The 22959-nt window shown below is 46.4% G+C and overlaps 2 protein-coding genes across 5 annotated transcripts in view; both read right to left on the minus strand.

The window, feature by feature from the left end:
* Nucleotides 1-6149, minus strand: part of SH3RF3 (SH3 domain containing ring finger 3) — a 684824-nt gene extending 678675 nt beyond the window's left edge. For all 3 annotated transcript variants that reach the window (XM_077296585.1, XM_077296584.1, XM_077296586.1), the window contains exon 1: nucleotides 5377-6149. In XM_077296585.1, coding sequence (XP_077152700.1) covers nucleotides 5377-5877 — 501 coding nt within the window. In that variant the 5' untranslated portion in view covers nucleotides 5878-6149. The remainder of the gene's footprint in view (nucleotides 1-5376) is intronic.
* The window catches only part of LIMS1 (LIM zinc finger domain containing 1), a 1169472-nt gene that overhangs the window by 149936 nt on the left and 996577 nt on the right, over nucleotides 1-22959 (minus strand). The window lies entirely within an intron of this gene.

Below are 22959 nucleotides of genomic sequence, written 5' to 3' on the forward strand. Positions count from 1 at the left end.
AATATGTGCATACAGGTTATGGACGGAGCTATGTAACCTATTAATATGGGCATACAGGTTATAGACGGAGCTTTGTAACCTATTAATATGGGCATACAGGCTATAAACGGAGCTATGTAATCTATTAATATGTGTATACAGGTTATAGACGGAGCCATGTAACCTATTAATATGGGCATAGGCATATAGGTTATAGACAGAGCTATGTAACCTATTAATATCGGCATACAGGTTATAGACGGATCTATGTAACCTATTAATATGGGCATACAGGTTATAGACAGAGCTTCGTAACCTATTAATATGTGCATACAGGTTATAGACAGAGCTATGTAACCTATTAATATGGGCATACAGGTTATAGGCAGAGCTATGTAAACTATCATTATGGGCATACAGGTTACAGACGGAGCTATGTAACCTATTAATATGGGCATACAGTTTATAGACAGCTGAGAACAGTACTCCCAGTGTGTCTCATATCAGATGTGTTGTTGATAAATCATCTTTTATCACTTCATATAAACGCCCTCTTCCTGACTCCGAGGCGGATGGTGCCTAGAGATAACTCTGCCTCCGTACTTCATTACCGTGCCGGTGAGTCACCGGTACTTCTGCTCCCAATGTTTCTGTACACCGGAGAACGCTGGGAGTGGAAGTACCAGTGCTTCGTCGGCACTTGTGCGCTAGGAACGTGAAGCCAATGTCCTGAGAAGGCAGAATACTGAAGTGGAACAAAGGCACTGGGACTGCACAGGCGCCAGATTATAGGACAGAAACTCAACGTCACAGGCACCCAGTGACGCTATGGGAGCCGATTCACATGATAATGAAGTACGGATGCAGAGTTATCTTCCAGGCAGGCACCAACCGCCCCAGAGTCTGAATTAACTAATTTACATAAAGTGATAAAAGCGGATTTCTCAACAACACATCTGATATTAGATATAGGTAGGACTTTTTTTCAGCCATTTATAACCTGTATGCCCATATTAATAGGTTACATAGCTCAAATTGGTGACAGATTCCCTTTAAGGAAAACAGTTATATCCGCAATTTCTAGACGTGAAGATGCACATGCAGCGAATCAGTGCCATACCGGCTCACTAGTGTTCACTAATAAATCTGCTAACCCTATATCCTTCTGACATACGTATATGAAGCATTAACCCTTCTCTTCTGAATGGCAACAGGACGATAGTACAGTCCTCCTCACAACGATGAAAGGCTTCAAAGTGACCTAGATCTTTACGAATATTTTCCAAAGGGGATTGACTACTCAGACTCAATTTCCTCTTAGGAAAATGCTGAGCTCCAATCATCTGTAGTAGCCTGGAGAGTTTGCACGGTCTGGCGGCATGAACAAGGAATAGTTGATGAATGATCTGCATTGGCCTTTTAGCGAGAACTCTGGCTCTTCTTGCGGTAATGTGATCTGATACCAGGCTATCTGGATATTCATTCTATGACTCAATGGTTGTGGATGTTTTTCATTAGATTATTCGACAACACAGGTTTTAAAACTTCTTAAGAATCCTCTGAATCAAGCAAAAGACAGAAAAAGGAAAATGACATATACTATCCATTACTTAAAAACTAAACAGTGACCTTTCCCGCATGGAGGCTGCTTATTTAAAAGGAATCTGTAAGCAGTTTTTTGCTATGTAATCTAAGAGTAGCATGATAGACCCTGATCCCAGTGATGTATCACTTACTGGATTGGTTGGTGTATTTTTTATAGAATCCCTTTTTCCTCTGTTATTAAAATGTAGCAAAGGTCAGACTGCTGCTTTGTGTGCAACCCCGCCATCACCCCTGATTAACAGCCTCCTCTGTACACTGTCAACAAACTGACAATCATTGGTGGGGCAGGGTTATACAAATTAGCTGGACTGGATTGCACATGAGACCTAGTCAGGCAGTGATGATCTCCTGATAATAAAACACTGATTGTATTTAAACTACAACACACAGCCTAATAAGTGACACATCCCGGGAATCAGGCTCACTTGCTCTATAATATGCTGTGCTCAGATTAAATAGCAAAAAACTGCAGACAAATTCCCTTTAACAGCGATATGCAGTCATCCTGCATTCATTATAGATATTCCAATAGGACAGGCGATGCCTGATATTGGAAAATACTGGCCTTTAAAGAGTTTAGAGATGATACGGGGTGTCAGGGCTGTGTTCCTCCTAACGGATACAAAGAAAGAGACTACATGGTGCCCTTTGCACTTGTGCCCCCTGGCATAGCAGTATGGTAACTGTTGGACATAGCGAGTTACATAACAATCAGGACAATGTATATTGTGCGTATTTCTTTTATATAAATGTACAGCCAGTTACATAAAGCAACATTAATGTACCATACTCATACAATTCTCAGTATATAATATACAGCACAATGAATAGTTCTTGGTGTCTTTAGTATTGCTGGCATTGGATTACACTGCACGCATAATACATCCCTCATTTCATCTGAAATGTAGTAAAGAACAAACAGCTGTAGGGACAAAATTATCCCAGCCTTTGGTGTTCTCACGTATTTTACTGCATGTGTTCAGGTGCATGGCCTGGCTCCAGGTACTATACTACTACCGCTGTTAGTTAGATATACACTCAATTTAAGATGGAGAGTTTAGTATCTTTGTTGAGCTATGTATACCCAAAATCCAACTAGTGCCGTCTAATATGGGCCATAAATTAGCTGTAATCGACTATATACAGGTCAATTGGCATTCAATCACATTGTCCAACACAAAGTATATGGTGACAGAAGGATCGTTAATGCAATTGTTCTGTTCCCATGGAGCATGCATGTCTTAGGCAGCACCTCCCCTGTAAAGTGGCGGCATAAAAGATCCAGTCACACAATGAAAGAGCGTTTTGATCATACTGTACATCTGCTGATTAGCATCATGTTTAGGTGGGCCGATGTTCTTACAGGGCGATCTACCATTATCGGCCCCTTATTATACACAAAAGAAAGGCCATCAATGTCTAACTCCCAGCATCTCCACCAATTAGCTGGTTCAACGGGCTGTGGAGATACCAGTCAAACCTCCAGGAATCTAATATTTTACCCTTTCCAAAGTAAATGGACAAGCCCTTTAAGTTGTGGAGCATACCACTGACAAGAAGCTGTAAGAGAGCTGGAGTCACCAGAAAACAGTTATCACTTGTGGGTACGCTCCTAAATAAGGATAGATTATCATTCTAGCATTTCTCAATATATAGGTATAGATCATTATAGCATTGTTCTTAGGGGAATAACAATAGTGGGTACAGGACGTGAAGTTGCACTTGGGCCTTGGAGCCTAGTCGGGACCAAATCGTCCCACTGACACATATAAGAAGATCATTATTCATGGGATAGTGGGATCGGTCTGTGTAAACAGGCTTTTAAAGGGAATCTGTCACCAGGTTTTGCCACCTAATCTGAGAGCAGCATAATGTATTGACGGAGACCCTGATTCCAGGGATGAGTCACATACTGGACTGCTTACTGTAGTTTGGATAAAATCGCAGATTCATCAGCAGGAGATGGACATTATAGGACTAGTAAACTCATTTCTGATTGGCAGCTTTATGTGTACACTGTATATGGGCAGAAAGTTGCCAATCAGTGATATGGGCAGGTTTATACAGACATTTGGATATCTGGTAGGTTGGCAGCAGAGAAAACGGATTGTTTAAAAATGACAGCAAGCAGCTCAGTAACTGATACATTGCTGGAATCAGGGTCTCAGTCTCTACATTATTCTACTCTCAGATTGGGTAGCAAAAACCTGGTGACAGATTACCTTTAAACAACAGCTAGTCATTAAATATTTAGTGATTGGTGGACATTTAGGGCCGCTGGTCCCCACTAAGAATACACGTATGCTCACCCTAGTAAGCATGCATAAGTATGGTAGGTCAAGAAGAACAGCTGTCAGCCAGCTGCTAAAGAAATGTGTATGGCTGCCTTTAGGTATGTTCAAATATGGCAAATTAGTTTAAAAAATCTTGGGAACAAAAAAGAACGACAGCAAATAAAAGCTTAGCACTCACTGCATAAGTCATTATTAGCATCCTTCAGATCTGCAGTTATCGGCGGCCCATCACCAGGGCAGACCCCTTTAAGTTGGCCAATCAGATGCAAAGGTCTAGCTAGTAGAGATTTCTATCATGAGAACCTAGTCAGCATATGATTCCCTTAAAGGGCAAGGTCTGCAGAAGTGGCATAAGGCATGGTAGTAACAGTATATGGCCTCTTTGCAGTCCCATAGCTCATCACAATGCACCCTTCATGTGTCTGTGACAGAGGGGGCTTCACTGCTGGGAGCCCACCTACCCATGGCCCATGCTGAGGTTACAAGAGACGGAATGGGAACAGCACATACTTCTAGCACAAGTTGTATGGCTCGTCCTGTCCCTTCCATCTCCCCTTTATCAGGAGCTCCTGGTATAACAGTTCCCATGGTCTCAGTAATAACAGCTGCTTGTGATAGGAAACCCCTCCATAGTCAGTTCTGTACATGACAATTCAGCTGACAGTTCCCATACAAATGTACCGTGAAACTTTATGGACATATTATATGTCAGATAAGGAGATGTATCCGTAGGGGCATCCCAGGAGACCTCGTACCCTAGCGGGCAGCGAGCTCTGGCTACAGCCCCCAACGACAACCACCTTGGCTCTGACAAGCCTCCTCATTTCCATAACAGCATGTCGTCCATGGGACTACGTGATATAACAAGAAAACATCAAATACATGTAAAAAATCACTGCCCAAGCATCAGCCAGCGCCTGGTCTGCAGAATACAGCTATCAGCCATTCCTTCTGCCCTGTGTGTACACTGTCTGTGAGACATATCAGAGTCTCCCGGCAGGACAGGGTTAATAATGTGATGGAATAATGGCAGGGTAAACCATCTATCCTGAATTGCTAGCCTGGGCGATGGACATGCCGGCCATAATGGAAGGGCCATGCATGTGATCAGTTATGTGCCCAGTGCCACCAGGGAGGGGACACAAGCCTGGACATCCCACATCCACCACCCACTGGCATGCTGGGACTACTAGTGACCCAGAATATGATAGCCACAGCCCCCTAGTCTATTAGCCATTCCTTAGTCCACAGATGGGTGCCTTTCACAGCTGGTAGATGGCACCGCACCATAGTGAATGAGATCATGAGCTCCTGATTTCCCCTGGCAGAGGAGTCCTGAATGCCATGTGTAGATCTGCCCCTGCATTAGGGTGACACCATGGCACTGTGCCCCCAGTGATACATGAATCTGCAGACTGGCACAGTAGTAGAACACCTGGCACAGGCAGCATGAGGTGCCACAAATCACATCAGTGACACGTGAGCCACTGGCACATACCTTGGCTAGCAGGATGGCATTGTGGCTGGCAGCAGCCAGGTCCCTCAGGTTGGAGGTCCCTCCGGTGGCAGCACATCCCGGGCTGTGGTTGTTGCTGTTGTTGCTGCCAGCACAGTGGTGCCCGCCAGCAGTGGGGCTCCCCGTGGGGCTATTCCGGGGTCTCTGCCGGATCCCATCCAGAAGCCGGACTAGCAGGATATTGGCCGGTAAATCATCCACCCCGCACTCCACCAGGATGCGGCACTCCGGGCAGCGGAGCTCGTTCCGGGAGCTGACAATGCTCTGCAGGCAGCGGCGGCAGAAGGTGTGCTGGCACGGCAGTACCCGGGCAGTGGTGTCCAGCCGCTCCAGGCACACGGAGCACTCCAGCAGGTCCAGCAGCGAGGACTCGTCCATGTCCGCCCCGTCTCTCCTGCCTCCCCGTCTCCTCTCCTCCTCTTCCCCCTTGGATGGCTTCTGTGGTCCCTTGGAGGTGCACAGCCAGGATGCCCCGAGGAGCATCTAGAACAGCCGGAGGGGGCAGCAGCCAGGCGGGGAAATGTACAACTCCACAGTCCCGGAGTCTGGCGACTGCCTGGCACTGTACTGCCTCACATGGGCCACTTCATAGACGCACAAAGCAGCCCCTCACCGCCTGCGTGCCAGCCCCTAACTTCATGGCAGTGCCCCGATCAGCAGCAGGGCATGTGCGGCATTGTGCTGCCTTCTGGTGACCTGTCCCTCACCCCCTCTGCAGCTCCATAGCGGCTCTGTAACCTGAGCGCAGCCTGCAAATGGAGGGAGGAGGAGCAGCTGGCCGGGGCTGACTGACGCTGGGACTGCCTGACGGTGGGGCTGACTAACGGTGGGACTGACGGTGGGGCTGACTGACGGTGGGGCTGACTGACGCTAGGACTGCCTGACGGTGGGGCTGACTGACGGTGGGACTGCCTGACGGTGGGACTGACTGACGCTGGGGCTGACTGACGGTGGGGCTGACTGACGCTGGGACTGCCTGACGGTGGGACTGACTGACGGTGGGACTGCCTGACGGTGGGGCTGACTGACGCTGGGACTGCCTGACGGTGGGGCTGACTGACGCTGGGACTGCCTGACGGTGGGACTGACTGACGGTGGGACTGCCTGACGGTGGGACTGACTGACGGTGGGACTGCCTGACGGTGGGGCTGACTGACGGTGGGACTGCCTGACGGTGGGGCTGACTGACGCTGGGACTGCCTGACGGTGGGGCTGACTGACGCTGGGACTGACGGTGGGGCTGACTGACGGTGGGACTGCCTGACGGTGGGACTGACTGACGCTGGGGCTGACTGACGGTGGGGCTGACTGACGCTGGGACTGCCTGACGGTGGGACTGACTGACGGTGGGACTGCCTGACGGTGGGACTGACTGACGCTGGGGCTGACTGACGGTGGGGCTGACTGACGCTGGGACTGCCTGACGGTGGGACTGACTGACGGTGGGACTGCCTGACGGTGGGGCTGACTGACGCTGGGACTGCCTGACGGTGGGGCTGACTGACGCTGGGACTGCCTGACGGTGGGACTGACTGACGGTGGGACTGCCTGACGGTGGGACTGACTGACGGTGGGACTGCCTGACGGTGGGGCTGACTGACGGTGGGACTGCCTGACGGTGGGGCTGACTGACGCTGGGACTGCCTGACGGTGGGGCTGACTGACGCTGGGACTGCCTGACGGTGGGACTGACTGACGGTGGGACTGCCTGACGGTGGGGCTGACTGACGGTGGGACTACCTGACGGTGGGGCTGACTGATGGTGGGGCTGACTGACGGTGGGACTACCTGACGGTGGGGCTGACTGACGGTGGGACTGACTGACGGTGGGGCTGACTGACGGTGGGGCTGACTGACGGTGGGACTGCCTGACGGTGGGACTGACTGACGGTGGGGCTGACTGACGCTGAGACTGCCTGACGGTGGGGCTGACTGATGGTGGGACTGACTGACGGTGGGACTGCCTGACGGTGGGACTGCCTGACGGTTGGACTGACTGACGGTGGGGCTGACTGACGGTGGGGCTGACTGACACTGAGACTGCCTGACGGTGGGACTGACTGACGGTGGGACTGACTGACGGTGGGACTGCCTGACGGTGGGACTGACTGACGGTGGGACTGCCTGACGGTGGGGCTGACTGTCGGTGGGGCTGACTGACGCTGAGACTGCCTGACGGTGGGACTGCCTGACGGTGGGACTGACTGACGGTGGGACTGCCTGACGGTGGGACTGACTGACGGTGGGGCTGACTGACGGTGGGGCTGACTGACGGTGGGGCTGACTGACGGTGGGACTGCCTGACGGTGGGACTGACTGACGGTGGGGCTGACTGACGGTGGGACTGCCTGACGGTGGGACTGACTGACGGTGGGGCTGACTGACGGTGGGGCTGAATGACAGTGGGACTGACTGACGCTGGGGCTGACTGACGGTGGGGCTGACTGACGGTGGGACTGACTGACGGTGGGGCTGACTGACGCTGGGGCTGACTGACGGTGGGGCTGACTGATGCTGGGGCTGACTGACGGTGGGACTGACTGACGGTGGGGCTGACTGACGGTGGGGCTGACTGACGCTGGGGCTGACTGACGGTGGGGCTGACTGATGCTGGGGCTGACTGACGGTGGGACTGACTGATGCTGGGGCTTACTGATGGTGGGGCTGACTGACGCTGGGGCTGACTGATGGTGGGGCTGACTGACAGTGGGACTGACTGACGGTGGGGCTGACTGACGGTGGGACTGACTGACGGTGGGGCTGACTGACGGTGGGGCTGACTGACGGTGGGGCTGACGGTGGGACTGACGGTGGGACTGACTGACGGTGGGACTGACTGACGGTGGGGCTGACTGACGGTGGGACTGACTGACTGCCAGGGATGAGGTGCCGTCTTATTCGCAGCTGGACTTGGTTTATTCAGCACTTTCCTGATTACAAAGCCTTCATCTCTGGTGTTACTGCTCTCACAGTGACCTGCCATCATCATAAGAGGCAATGCAGGGACGTGCAAACCTAGGGGATCATGTAAGGGGTTAAACGACTTTGGGTCACGTATGTTACACTGCCAGCAGAGAGGATGCTATATACCAGGCTGGTCCAAAGGAGTTCTGGGCATGAAGCTGGCATCAAACTGGGCACAACAAAACTGGTGTTTTAAAGGGTTAAACCTACTTTGGATGACGTAGCTTACATTGCCAGCTAACAGAGAGGGACAATAGATGGCTGGCTGGTCCAGAGGGTTCTGGGCATAAAGCTGGTATCAAGCTGGACAGAACAACCCTGGTGTTATTTAAAGGGTTAAATGACTTTGCGTGACATGTCTAACACTGCCACTCACGGAGAGATTCCTGATATTAAACGCAATTATTATCATAACATGTAGAGAAGAATGACCCATATAGCTATTGCACAACCTCATGCACGGAACCTTTCAGGGTGGTGGGAGATCCAAAACAAATTATGGAGGGATGTCAGCACTCGCCCGTCTGCAGGTAAATCAGTCTATTTTTATTTTCTTAACATCTTAGACAATATCATAAAGTGCGGCAGTGATAATGCAGGTGCAGGGATTACAGTAAAAAATGCCAGACATGGCAGAAAATGACCGTTTCACGCTTCACTAAGCGCTTCTACAGGTCCGTAATTATGTTATTAAGAAAATAAAAATGAACTGATTTATCTGCAGACTGGGTGAGTGCTGACATCTCTTCCTCTTCTTGAAAGCAATTATGATCAGGCTGGTCCAAATAGGATCTGGGCATAAAAGGTGGCATCAAACTTGGCAGTACAACACTTTATTGATTCACATAAGTAAGGGCTCATGCAGATGTCGGATCACTGACCGCAATGCCAGACCGGCTGCAGGTCTCCTGACCGGAGCATGACCGCTTCATACTGTATATATCTATGATGCTGTCATGTGCATTGCAGTGTGAGATCTGACCAAAATCCACAGTCATATGCATGACCCATAAGTCTTCAATCAGAAGTCCGGGATTTTTCTCGAATGCAAAAACTGTCAGATTTTCATCAGTGTTTTTGATCAGATGTTATCAGAGTTTTTTAATCAGATTTTCATCAGTGTACATGATCAGCTTTTCATCTGTGTTTTTGATCAGCTTTTCTTCGATGTCTGGGATCAGATTTTAGCATCAGAGCTTCATGAATTTTTTTTTTGTATGCAAAATACCAGTCCGTTGTTCATTCACGGTTTGGATCAGATTTTCACCAGTGTTTAGTCACTGTTTGATTTTTATCATCAGAGTTTCATTAGTTTTTCTCATCTGCAAAAATAAAAACTGATGGAGGGTTTCTCAAGATTCTCATATCAAACAGTCAGTGAAAAACAGACAGCGCACGGATGGTATCTAAGGCTATGTCTCCACGGTCAGGATGGCCAGCGGTATCGCCGCAGCGGCGAAGCCGCTCGGCGCTAAGCCCCGCCCCCTTTCTGGGACGCGATCATGCCGGATGTGTTAACTCTTCACATCCGGGATGATCGCTCTGTCCCATAGGGCCCTGTGATATGCCTTGCGGGGACGCTGCGTCCCCGCAAGGTGTACGGACATGCTGCGATCTGAAAAGACGCGCAGCATGTCCGGAGTCGCAGGGCCGCCGCGTGCGGGTTTCCACGCATAGTGGAGACGGGATTTCATAAAATCCCCTCCACTATGCTGGAACATCTGGACGCTGCTTGTTTGACGCTGCAGCTCTGCGCAGCGTCAAACAAGCAGCGTTTCCTGACCGTGGAAACATACCCTAAGTGTTGTCTTCGTTTTCCACCGACCCCTAGACTTGTATAGGCAACTTTGAGCCATGACTCCAATCAAAAATGGATATCTCACAGTGTTTTGGTGTGGACCACTCAGTCTACAAACAAACTACAGACATGTAAACAGCCTCATAAACTATTAGGCCGGGGTCACACTCAGCGTAGGGAAATACGGTCCGTATTTTACATGCGTAATACACAGAAATTATCCCAAAACAGTGATCCGTATGTCATCCGTAGGCAGGGTGTGGCAGCGTATTTTACGCATGTCATCCTCCGTATGTAATCCGTACCCGTATGTAATCCGTATGGCATCCGTACAGCCAGATTTTCTCGCCGGCTTGCAAAATGGACATAGAATGGATCCATGGGCTTAAATATTCGTGAAAACATATATACAGTATATATATATACATTATATATATATGTCAGTGAGACATATATACACTCACCGGCCACTTTATTAGGTACACCATGCTAGTAACGGGTTGGACCCCTTTTGCCTTCAGAACTGCCTCAATTCTTCGTGGCATAGATTCAACAAGGTGCTGGAAGCATTCCTCAGAGATTTTGGTCCATATTGACATGATGGCATCACACAGTTGCCGCAGATTTGTCGGCTGCACATCCCAAAGATGCTCCATACAAGGCAGGATGGATCCATGCTTTCATGTTGTTTACGCCAAATTCTGACCCTACCATCCGAATGTCGCAGCAGAAATCGAGACTCATCAGACCAAGCAACGTTTTTCCAATCTTCTACTGTCCAATTTCGATGAGCTTGTACAAATTGTAGCCTCAGTTTCCTGTTCTTAGCTGAAAGGAGTGGTACCCGGTGTGGTCTTCTGCTGCTGTAGCCCATCTGCCTCAAAGTTCGACGCACTGTGCGTTCCGAGATGCTCTTAGGCCTACCTTGGTTGTAACGGGTGGCGATTTGAGTCACTGTTGCCTTTCTATCAGCTCGAACCAGTCTGCCCATTCTCCTCTGACCTCTGGCATCAACAAGGCATTTCCGCCCACAGAACTGCCGCTCACTGGATTTTTTTTCTTTTTCGGACCATTCTCTGTAAACCCTAGAGATGGTTGTGCGTGAAAATCCCAGTAGATCAGCAGTTTCTGAAATACTCAGACCAGCCCTTCTGGCACCAACAACCATGCCACGTTCAAAGGCACTCAAATCACCTTTCTTCCCCATACTGATGCTCGGTTTGAACTGCAGGAGATTGTCTTGACCATGTCTACATGCCTAAATGCACTGAGTTGCCGCCATGTGATTGGCTGATTAGAAATTAAGTGTTAACAAGAAGTTGGACAGGTGTACCTAATAAAGTGGCCGGTGATGTATATACATATATTTATATTTCATATAGCGCTAGATAGCAGAAAAGCCGGTAATTCAATTGCCGGCTTTTTCTTTCTCCTTCCCAAACCCGGCATGATATGAGACATGGTTTATATACAGTAAACCATTTCGTATCCCTTTTTTTTGGTTGCATATTCCTCACTACTAATGTTAGTAGTGTGTGTGTGTGTGTGTGTGTGCAAAATTTGGGGGCTCTAGCTGTTAAAATAAAGGGTTAAATCGCGGAAAAAACTGGCGTGGGCTCCCGCACAATTTTCTCCACCAGAGTGGCAAAGCCAGTGACTGAGGGCAGATATTAATAGCCTAGAAAGGGACCATGGATATTGGCCACCCCCCTGGCTAAAAACATCTGCCCCCAGCCACCCCAGAAGAGGCACATCTGGAAGAGGCGCCTGTTCTGGCACTTAGCCTCTCTCTTCCCACTCCTGTGTAGCGGTGGGATATGGGGTAATAAAGGGTTAATAATAATAATAATAATTTTATTTATATAGCGCCAACATATTCCGCAGCGCTTTACAAATTAATGTCACCTTGCTATTGCTTTCCCTGTTGACATAACCTCAGATGAACTCGAGCGTGGGAATTTTTCTGAATATTTTCTCACGCTCGAGTTCATATGAGGTTATGCCAGCAGGGGGTGCAGCACCGCAAGTCTAGGTAGCTACGTTCCCCTGCTTTCCATTCATTCCCCAGATTTTACAGGCAGGGGCAGCTGAATTAGCAGGCTCCTGCTTGTAAAATTATTTAACCCCTTCAGATGGATTTACAGCGTGGGACATGACTGAGCTCCGGAAAGGTATCGGATATTGTTTTTTTTTATTTTTCCTTTTTTACAGAACAAGGGTCTTCAGGTGGATTAAGAATATAATAAACTATTACAACACCCTGTGTCTTTATTTCATTAAAATACTTTATTCCTAATGTGTGTGTTTTATTAACCATTTACTACTATTGGATTAATAATGGATAGGTGTCTTATTGACACCTCTCCATTATTAACCTGGCTTAATGTCACCTTACAATCGCAAGGTGACTTTAACCCTTTACTACCCCATATCCCACCACTACACGGGAGTGGGAAGAGAGAGGCTAAGTGTCAGAATAGGCGCATCTTGCAGATGTGCCATTTCTGGGGTGGCTGGGGGCAGATGTTTTTAGCCAGGGGGGGCAATATCCATGGTCCCTCTCTAGGCTATTAATATCTGCCCTCAGTCACTGGCTTTCCCACTCTGGCGGAGAAAATTGCGCGGGAGCCCATGCCAGTTTTTTCCGCGACTTAACCCTTTATTTTAACAGCTAGAGCCCCCAAATTTTGCACACACACAACTAACAGTAGTGAGGAATATGCAGAAAAAGGGATATGAGATGGTTTACTGTATGTAAACCATGTCTCATATCATGTCGGGTTTGGGAAGGAGAAAGAAAAAGCCGGCAATTGAATTACCGGCTTTTCTGCTATCTAGCACTGTATGAAATATATATATATATATATATATGTGTCTCACTGACATATATATATATACAGTATATATATATACCTATACTATGTGTAGACATTTATTCTACCTATTCTATTCTAACCTGTCAGTGTGATTTTACTGTACACCGCACTGAATTGCCGGCTTTTCTCTATAACATCGGTGCGTATTTCTCGCAAGTCACACTGAGGGTCCGTGTGTAATCTGTATTTTTCTCGCCCCATAGACTTTCAATGGCGGATTTTTTGCGCAATACGCTGACAAACGCAGCATTTTCTACTCCCGTAAAATACAGCTGAGAAATATACGGCAGATAGGAGCTGCCCCATAGAAAATCATTGGTCCATGTGCAATGCATAGTTTTTGCGCATCTCATACATCCATAAAACTCGCTAGTGTGACTCCGGCCTAATAGGTTCACGTTCTATCGTTGAAAATCATGAACTAAACTCGTATGTGAAGGACTGACATCTGAATAGGCCCCAACTTTTATTTACAGGGTTAAATAACTTTGAGCCACTGATACCACACTGCCAACACAGAAAGGTTGCAACGCCTCAAAATTTCACACCACGCTATACCAATGAGTTCTGGGCATAAAAGCTTTCTTCAACGTGGGCAGACGACCACTTTCACTGACTCGATTAAGTAACTGATGTTGTCAAAGAATTTAGTAACTTTAGTCTGCTAAACTCAAGAAGCCAGAACACAGAAAAAAGATGCGCTCCATCAAATTCATGTCACTCTAAACTGTCCCAATTGGTCACTGGGCATGAAAGCTGGCATCAAAGTGGGCAAACAGCTATTTATCACTGCTCTGAATAAGGCTAGTTTCACACTAGCGTTTTGCTGAGCTGCGGAGGGCTGCGGACTTCCTCTGTGAAGCATCCGCGTACATCCGCATGACCTGCGTACCTAATGTTAAAGATACGTACGCAGGCCGCATGCGGAAATGGGCGGAGGTGCGGCCGTGGGCGGGGCTTCACGGAGGAAGTCCGCAGCTCAGCAAAACACTAGTGTGAAACTAGCCTAAGTATGTGGCGTATACAAAGGATTACATTACCATAGTTTAAGTCACTGACTCACTCTGCCAAGACACAGATAGAAATGCCCCTTATCTCATTAAATTCATTTCACTTTGGGCTGGTTAAGACTGGCATAAAAGCCAACATCAAAATGGGCAAACTTATTCTCTTCACTGACTAAATAACCAACATCGCAGTCATACAGCTATGGGGTCTAAATGGGTGCTGGACATTAAAAACTGGTATCAAAGTGGGCAGAAAGCCACAATTCACTAATTTATATAATGCCAGTATTTTACCTCAGTATTTATAAGCCAAAACCAGGAGTCTGACAATCAGAAGAAAAGTATAATAGAAACCCGTCACCACTTTTGTATTTATCACCCAATCCTGGTTTTTCCTTACAAATACTAAGGTAAAATACTGACCAAATACTGAACATGTGCATATGGCTTTAACCTCTTGAAAAACACTAGATACTTAGGCCACGTTCACACGTTCAGTATTTGGTGAATTATTTTACCTCAGTATTTGTAAGCCAAAGCCAGGAGTGGAACAATCAACAGAAAAGCATCATAGAAACACTTCACCACTTCTGTATTTCTCACCCACTCCTGGTTTTGGCTTACAAATACTGAGGTAAAACACTGACCGAATACTGAATGTGTGAACAAGGCCTAAGCAACTGGTGTTTTTCAAAAGGTTAAAGCCACGTGCACACATCCAATATTAGGAGAGTTTTTTACCTCAGCATTTGTAAGCCAAAATCAGGAGTGGGTGATAAATACAGAAGTGGTGACTGGTGACGTGTTTCTATTATGCTTTTCCTGGGATGTGTGAATGTGACCTTAGTGCCAGCTTTCCCTAGAAGTGTGGGGCCAATACACAAGCATGTGATCCTTTACTGGTGCGGCTAAAAATCAATAATTCCAATAATTCAGCATCATAATATAAATGCAGGTAGCAAGGCTCAGTGACCTAATTCTGAGTAAACTATTCCTTAGGGTTCATTCATAAGTTCAGGATTTGATGCAGATTTTCTTTTGGAATGTCCACATGACATCAACAGTAATAGCAAGCAGCATTTGGTGGATGTGGATGTGGATGTGGATGTGGATGTGGATGTGGATGTGGTTTGTGTAACACTGTTCACATGCATCAGCAAAAAATGTGTGCAGATTGATGTCCACACAAAAATAAAAGTTCATGTCCACTTTCATTCAGTTCGTGTTACAAATCCGACATATGTGAATGTACCTTAAAGAAGTTGTCCACTATTTGGACAACTCCTTCTCATAACCCTTGCTATGCTCTCATAAAATAATAAAGCTTATACTCACCTACCTTTCTGGCGCCATTCCTGTTGTGTCGCCACTCCGTCTCCTGGGGCTCCCTTGCTGTTGTGACACGTGACGCCGTCGCCCGATCAGCGCTGGTGTCAATGTCCCCGCCTACTGTCGATATGAACAGAAAGTCGAAGATCAGCTGCAACCTGCACTTCCTATTCATGTTCGATTTGTTCGAAGGTGGAGACAGTGACGCTAGCGCTGATTGGGCAACGGGGTCATGTGTCACAACAACCGCACAAGAGCCTTGAGACTGCGAGTGCCGACACAGCGGGAACAGTGTCTACATGGGAAGTGACTTTAAGCTTTATTATATTATGAGGGCCAAAAATTTTGACCAAGAAGGGGTTGCCCTATTAGTGGACAACCCCTTTAATCCCTACAACCATCGGCGTGTGTTCAACATCCTGACCAGGCCAATTTGTTCAATTCTGACCAGTGTCACTTTATGAGATAATAACTCTGGAATGCTTCAACATATTCCAGTGATTCTGAGACTGTTTTTCCTTACATATTGTACTTCAAGATAGCGCTAAAATTTGTTCAATATGACTTGCGTTATTTGTGAAAATATCAGAAATTTGGCAAAAATTTTGAAAATGTAATTTTTATGCCCCTATTATATCACACAAAATAGTTAATAAATAACATTTCCCATTTCTACTTTACATCATCACAATTTTTGAAACATATTTTTTTGTTAGGCTACTTTCACACTAGCGTTAACTGCAATACGTCTTTGCCGAAAAAACGCATCCTGCAAAAGTGCTTGCAGGATGCATTTTTTCAGCATTGACTTACATTAGCGACACATTTGCGACGCATTGCCACACGTCGCAACCGTCGTGCGACGGTTGCACCGTGCTGTGGCGGACCGTCGGGACCAAAAAACGTTACATGTAACGTTTTTTGCTCCCGACGGTCCGCTTTTTCCGACCGCGCATGCGCGGCCGGAACTCCGCCCCCACCTCCCCGCACTTCCCCGCACCTCACAATGGGGCAGCGGATGCGCTGGAAAAATGCATCCGCTGCCCCCGTTGTGCGGCGGAGACAGCGCTAGCGTCGGGGACCTCGGCCCGACGTACTGCGACGGGCCGAGCCCGACGCTAGTGTGAAAGAAGCCTTACGAATTTAGAAAAGTTTGTCAGCAATTTCTAATTTTTCCAACAAAATTTACAAAACCATTTTCTTAGGGACCACATCATGCTTGAAGTGATTTTGAGGGTCCTATATGAAAGAAAATACCCAAAATTGACACCATTCTAAAAACTGCACCCCTCAAACTGCTGAAAAACCACATTCAAGTATGTGGTTAGCATTTTCACAATGGTAGCAGGGGAAAATGCACTATACAATTTGTTGTGCAATTTCTCCTAAGTGCGCCGATACCCCATATGTAGTGGACAACTACTGTTTGGGTGCACAACAGGACTCCAAAGTGAAAGAGCACCATTTGAATTTTGAAGCACAAAATTGTCTGAAAGAGATAGCGGACGCCATGTTTCGTTTGCAGAGCCGCTAATGTGCTTAAACAGTGGAAACCCCAACAAGTGACTGGTCTCTGTTCAGCGATGTCCTTTTTTTCAGAATTACACAAAACTGTGGCCAACTGCGCTTTTATGCTTACAAAGATGGACACGGCTGGATAATAGACCAGATGGCGTCCACAGTGCGTCCATCAGCCTCATTATAGAGAATCTTCCGTCGAGGTTTCCATCTGAATCACATATCTTCAAAGTTTTACACAGAATCCCCGATGTAAGCGCTCAGCGAAAAGCACAGGATAAATGTGTGCCAAGCCTTACTGCGATCTTTGAGAGGCAGATTGAAAAAATCAACAGCAGGTGAAGAATTGGTTTTATTTATTTTTTCACACTGTTCCTCGTTTGGTATAAGTGATTAGGCAACTTTATTCTTCGGGTTGGAGCGATTACAGAGATACCAGATTTATATACTTTTATTTATGTTTGCTTGCTGTCACACACTAAAAGACTCTTTTTTTTGCAAAAACAAGTTTTTGCATCACCATATTTCACAGCTATAATTTTTCCATATTTTTGTCAACAGAGCCATGTGAGCGGAACAAGCTGATATTTTTATTCTTACCATTTTTTATCACAAATGTTTTGATCGCTTTCTATTCCAATTTTTGGGAGGCAGAATAAACAAAAAACAGCAATTCAGGAATAGATTTTTTAAGGGGTTTATGCCTTTCCGTGTGTGGTAAAATTGATAAGGCAGCTTTATTCTTTGGATTAGTACAATTACAGCGATACCGCATTTATATAATTTTTTATGTTTTGTTGCTTCTAGACAATAAAAACTTTTATATAAAAAAATAATTTTGCATCCCTTCATTCTGAGAGCTATAACTTTTATTTTTCCACTGATGGAGCGATATTGTGGCTTGTTTTTTGGGGGGGCAAGATGGCGTTTTCAGAGATAACATTCTTATTTACATTCTTATTTTTTAGAGCCTGGTCTCAACTGTCATGTATGCTGAGCTCCCAGTTGCAATCGCCTGGGCACAGCTCCTGCGCCTGCATGATTGCCATGATGTACCCATACGTCCAAGGTCAGGAACCCCTTCCCAACCAGGATGTATGGGTACGTCCAAAGTTGTAAAGGGGTTAACCTCCTCTACAACACTCAGTTTTGGTCTTTATGGCACATCCATTTTTTTCTTTAATGGTTTCAGGTGGTAATACACATCTTAAGGCCATAGTCACACGAGCGTATAACATGGCCAAGTGCTATGTGATAAAACATCGCACAGCACTCGGAACACTGTTATTCTATGGGAGAGCTAAGATCAGAGTTTTTTCCTGAGGCATTTTCAGTGTCCATGCAAAATCTCCGCATGCTGTGATTGGACTCATATATTGTGCAAGACTCACCAATGCAAGTCTATGGGTGCAAGAAAAAAATTGAACGGCACATGGACCATGTGAGTGTTGCCCAATTTTTACACACATATCTCAAAGAAAACCCAAAATTTCATCAACCAAGTACAGTAAATTCACACATCACACTAGCTATTCATCCCAGCTACCGATGTCGCAATATTACGTGCTGCTACAGGCTCGGTTCCTCTCAGTCATATGGATATCATATGAAATACAAAGAGACGGATTCCCTTATGCCTTTATTAGGAATTCTTGTGAATATATATGATTTACATAGTGTATAAAACTTTCCCTATACATTACTTTATAATTCAATAAATCTCACAAAAAAGAGTGCTGGATAATTCATTTTTTATACAGCCAGAACTCTCAAAATAGATAGATATATAGAATAGATAAATATATAGAATTGATAAATAGAATAGATATATAGAATAAATAGTAAAGATAGACAGATAGATAGATAGAATAGTGTTGTGAATTCTGCTCTTGGGCTCCCTCCAGTGGTTATAAGTGGTAGTGCTGCTGTCTTTGGATCGCAGCATTTATCAGGTGTGTTCACTTTTTGTAATTCTGACTGGGCTATTTAGCCTTGCTTCACCCTTTAGTCAGTGCCAGTTGTCCATTGTTCCTGGAGGATTCACATCCCTGCCTGGTCTCTTCTGCTTTGCTGTTCATTTCAACCAAGATAAGTTCTGGCCTTGATTTTTTGCTGTCCACATGCTGTGGGCCTTATTGTTCAGTTCTTTTCCATGCTTTTGTCTAGTCCAGCTTGGTCTGTATAAGGATTTGTTTAGCCAAGCTGGTATCTCTGGAGATGCAGATATACCCTCCATATCTTTAGTTAGATGTGGAGATTTTGTATTTTCTGTGGTGGATATTTTCTAGTGTTTTAATACTGACCGCATAGTACTCTGTCCTATCCTTTCTATTTAGCTAGAAGTGGCCTCCTTTGCTAAATTCTGATTTCAGTCTGTGTATGTCTTTTCCCTCTCCTCTCACAGTCAATATTTGTGGGGGGCTGTCTATCCTTTGGGGATTTTCTCTGAGGCAAGATAGTTTTCCCATTTCCATCTCTAGGGGTAATTAGTCCTCCGGCTGTGTCGAGATGTCTAGGGAGTGAAAGGTACATTCCACGGCTACTTCTAGTTGCGGTGTTAAGTTCAGGGTCTGCGGTCAGTACAGGTACCACCTTCTCCAGAGTACGTCCCATGCTGCTCTTAGGCCACCAGATCATAACAGTACAACTGGCCCAACAATGAGTTAACCACATCTCAGAAGAAGGGAAGGAAAGTGCTGAGCCATTTTTTTTTCTGTAGTCTGTTGTGGTTTTTTTTCTTTCCCTCTTTACCTCTGGGTGGCTCAGGAGTTTGGCACTGGCATGGATGTTCAGGGATTGGCTTCTCGTGTGGATCAACTTGCTGCTAGAGTACAGGGTATTTCCGATTATATCATTCAGACTTCGGTTTTAGAACCTAGAATTCCAACTCCTGATTTGTTTTTTGGGGACAGGTCCAAATTTTTGAGCTTTAAAAATAACTGTAATCTGTTTTTTGCTCTGAAACCCCGTTCCTCTGGTGATTCCATCCAGCAGGTTAAAATTGTTATATCTCTGCTGCGTGGTGACCCCCAGGATTGGGCATTTGCCCTGGAACCTGGGAATCCGGCTTTGCTTAATATAGACACCTTTTTTCAGGCGCTTGGGTTATTGTATGATGAACCTAATTCAGTGGATCATGCTGAGAAGACCTTGTTGGCCCTGTGTCAGGGTCAAGAAGCGGCAGAATCATATTGCCAGAAATTTAGAAAATGGTCTGTGCTGACTAAATGGAATGAGGATGCCTTGGCAGCAATTTTCAGAAAGGGTCTTTCTGAATCCGTTAAGGATGTTATGATGGGGTTCCCCACGCCTGCTGGTTTGAGTGATTCTATGTCTCTGGCCATTCAGATTGATCGGCGCTTGCGCGAGCGCAGAGTTGTGCACACTATGGCATTGGCTTCCGAGCGGAGTCCTGAGCCTATGCAGTGTGATAGGATTGTGTCTAGAGCTGAACGACAAGGATTCAGACGTCAGAATAGGTTGTGTTTTTACTGCGGCGATTCTGCTCATGTTATTTCTGATTGCCCTAAGCGTACCAAGAGAATCGCTAGTTCTGTTACCATCAGTACTGTACAACCTAAATTTCTGTTATCTGTGACCCTGATCTGCTTATTATCGTCATTTTCTGTCATGGCATTTGTGGATTCAGGCGCCGCTCTAAACTTAATGGACTTAGAATTTGCCAGACGTTGTGGTTTCCCCTTACAGCCTTTACAGAGTCCTATTCCTTTGAGGGGTATTGATGCTACACCGTTGGCTAAAAATAAACCTCAGTTTTGGACACAGCTGACCATGTGCATGGCGCCAGACCATCAGGAAGATTGTCGTTTTCTGGTGTTGCATAATTTGCATGATGCTATTGTGCTGGGTTTCCCATGGTTACAGGTGCATAATCCGGTATTAGATTGGAAATCTATGTCTGTGACTAGTTGGGGTTGTCAGGGGGTTCATGGTGACGTTCCTTTGATGTCAATTGCCTCCTCCCCCTCTTCTGAAATTCCTGAGTTTTTGTCAGATTTCCAGGATGTATTCAATGAGCCCAAGTCCAGTTCCCTTCCACCGCATAGGGACTGTGATTGTGCTATTGACTTGATTCCAGGCTGTAAGTTTCCCAAAGGCCGACTTTTCAACCTGTCTGTGCCAGAACATACCGCCATGCGGAGCTATGTAAAGGAGTCTTTGGAGAAGGAGCATATTCGGCCATCTTCTTCACCATTGGGAGCAGGTTTTTTTTTTGTTGCCGAGAAGGATGGCTCCTTGAGACCCTGTATTGATTATCGCCTCTTGAATAAGATCACGGTCAAATTCCAATACCCTTTGTCTTTGCTTTCTGATCTGTTTGCTAGGATTAAGGGGGCTAGTTGGTTTACTAAGATTGACCTTCGAGGGGCATATAATTTTGTTCGTATTAAGCAGGGTGACGAATGGAAAACTGCGTTTAATACGCCCGAAGGCCATTTTGAATACCTTGTGATGCCATTCGGACTCTCTAATGCTCCATCTGTGTTTCAGTCCTTCATGCATGATATATTTCGGAATTATCTTGATAAATTCATGATTGTATATTTGGATGATATTTTGATTTTTTCAGATGATTGGGAGTCTCATGTGAAACAAGTCAGGATGGTATTTCAGATCCTTCGTGATAATGCCTTGTTTGTGAAGGGGTCTAAGTGCCTCTTTGGAGTACAGAAGATTTCTTTTTTGGGCTTCATTTTTTCTCCCTCATCTATAGAAATGGATCCAGTTAAGGTTTAGGCCATTCATGATTGGATCCAGCCCACATCCGTGAAGAGCCTTCAGAAATTTTTGGGCTTTGCTAATTTTTATCGCCGTTTCATTGCCAACTTCTCCAGTGTGGTTAAACCCCTGACCGATTTGACGAAGAAAGGCGCTGATGTGACGAATTGGTCCTCTGCGGCTGTTTCTGCCTTTCAGGAGCTTAAACGCCGATTTACTTCTGCCCCTGTGTTGCGTCAGCCGGATGTCTCCCTTCCATTTCAGGTTGAGGTTGATGCTTCTGAGATTGGGGCAGGGCCGTTTTGTCTCAGAGGAATTCTGATGGTTCCTTGATGAAACCGTGTGCCTTCTTTTCTCGAAAATTTTCGCCTGCGGAACGCAATTATGATGTCGGCAATCGTGAGTTGTTGGCTATGAAGTGGGCATTTGAGGAGTGGCGACATTGGCTTGAGGGGGCCAAGCATCGTATTGTGGTCTTGACCGATCATAAGAATCTGATTTACCTCGAGTCCGCCAAACGGCTGAATCCTAGACAGGCCCGATGGTCCCTGTTTTTCTCCCGTTTTGATTTTGTGGTCTCGTATCTTCCGGGTTCTAAGAATGTTAAGGCTGATGCCCTCTCTAGGAGCTTTTTGCCTGATTCTCCTGGGGTCCTGGAGCCAGTCGGCATTCTGAAGGAAGGGGTGATTCTTTCTGCCATCTCCCCTGATTTACGACGGGTTCTTCAGGAATTTCAGGCTGATAAACCTGACCGCTGTCCAGTGGGGAAACTGTTTGTTCCTGACAGATGGACTAGTGTCTAAGGGTACTGTCTCACAGTGGCACTTTGGTCGCTACGACGGCACGATCCGTGACGCTCCAGCGTCGCTCCATTATCGCTCCAGCGTCGTAGACAGCGGTCACACTTCGCAATGCACGACGCTGGAGAGATAATTTCATGACGTAGTTGCGATGTAGAAGTCATACGGGACATTGGGAATATCGTGCACACCTTTGTTACACGCTGCGATCATGCCGCCACAGCGGGACACTTGACGACGAAAGAAAGTTTCAAACGATCTGCTACGACGTACGATTCTCAGCGGGGTCCCTGATCGCAGTAGCGTGTCAGACACAGCGATATCGTATGGATATCGCTGGAACGTCACAGATCGTGCCGTCATAGCGACCAAAGTGCCACTGTGTGACAATACCCTAAGATCTTTGGGACCAGAGAATTGGTTGTTAGGTCCTTTTGGTGGCCTTCTTTGTCACGGGATGTGCGTTCTTTTGTGCAGTCCTGTGGGACTTGTGCGCGGGCCAAGCCTTGCTGTTCCCGCGCTAGTGGGTTGCT

Source organism: Ranitomeya variabilis, chromosome 3, assembly GCF_051348905.1.
Source record: "Ranitomeya variabilis isolate aRanVar5 chromosome 3, aRanVar5.hap1, whole genome shotgun sequence".
Lineage (NCBI taxonomy): Eukaryota > Metazoa > Chordata > Amphibia > Anura > Dendrobatidae > Ranitomeya > Ranitomeya variabilis.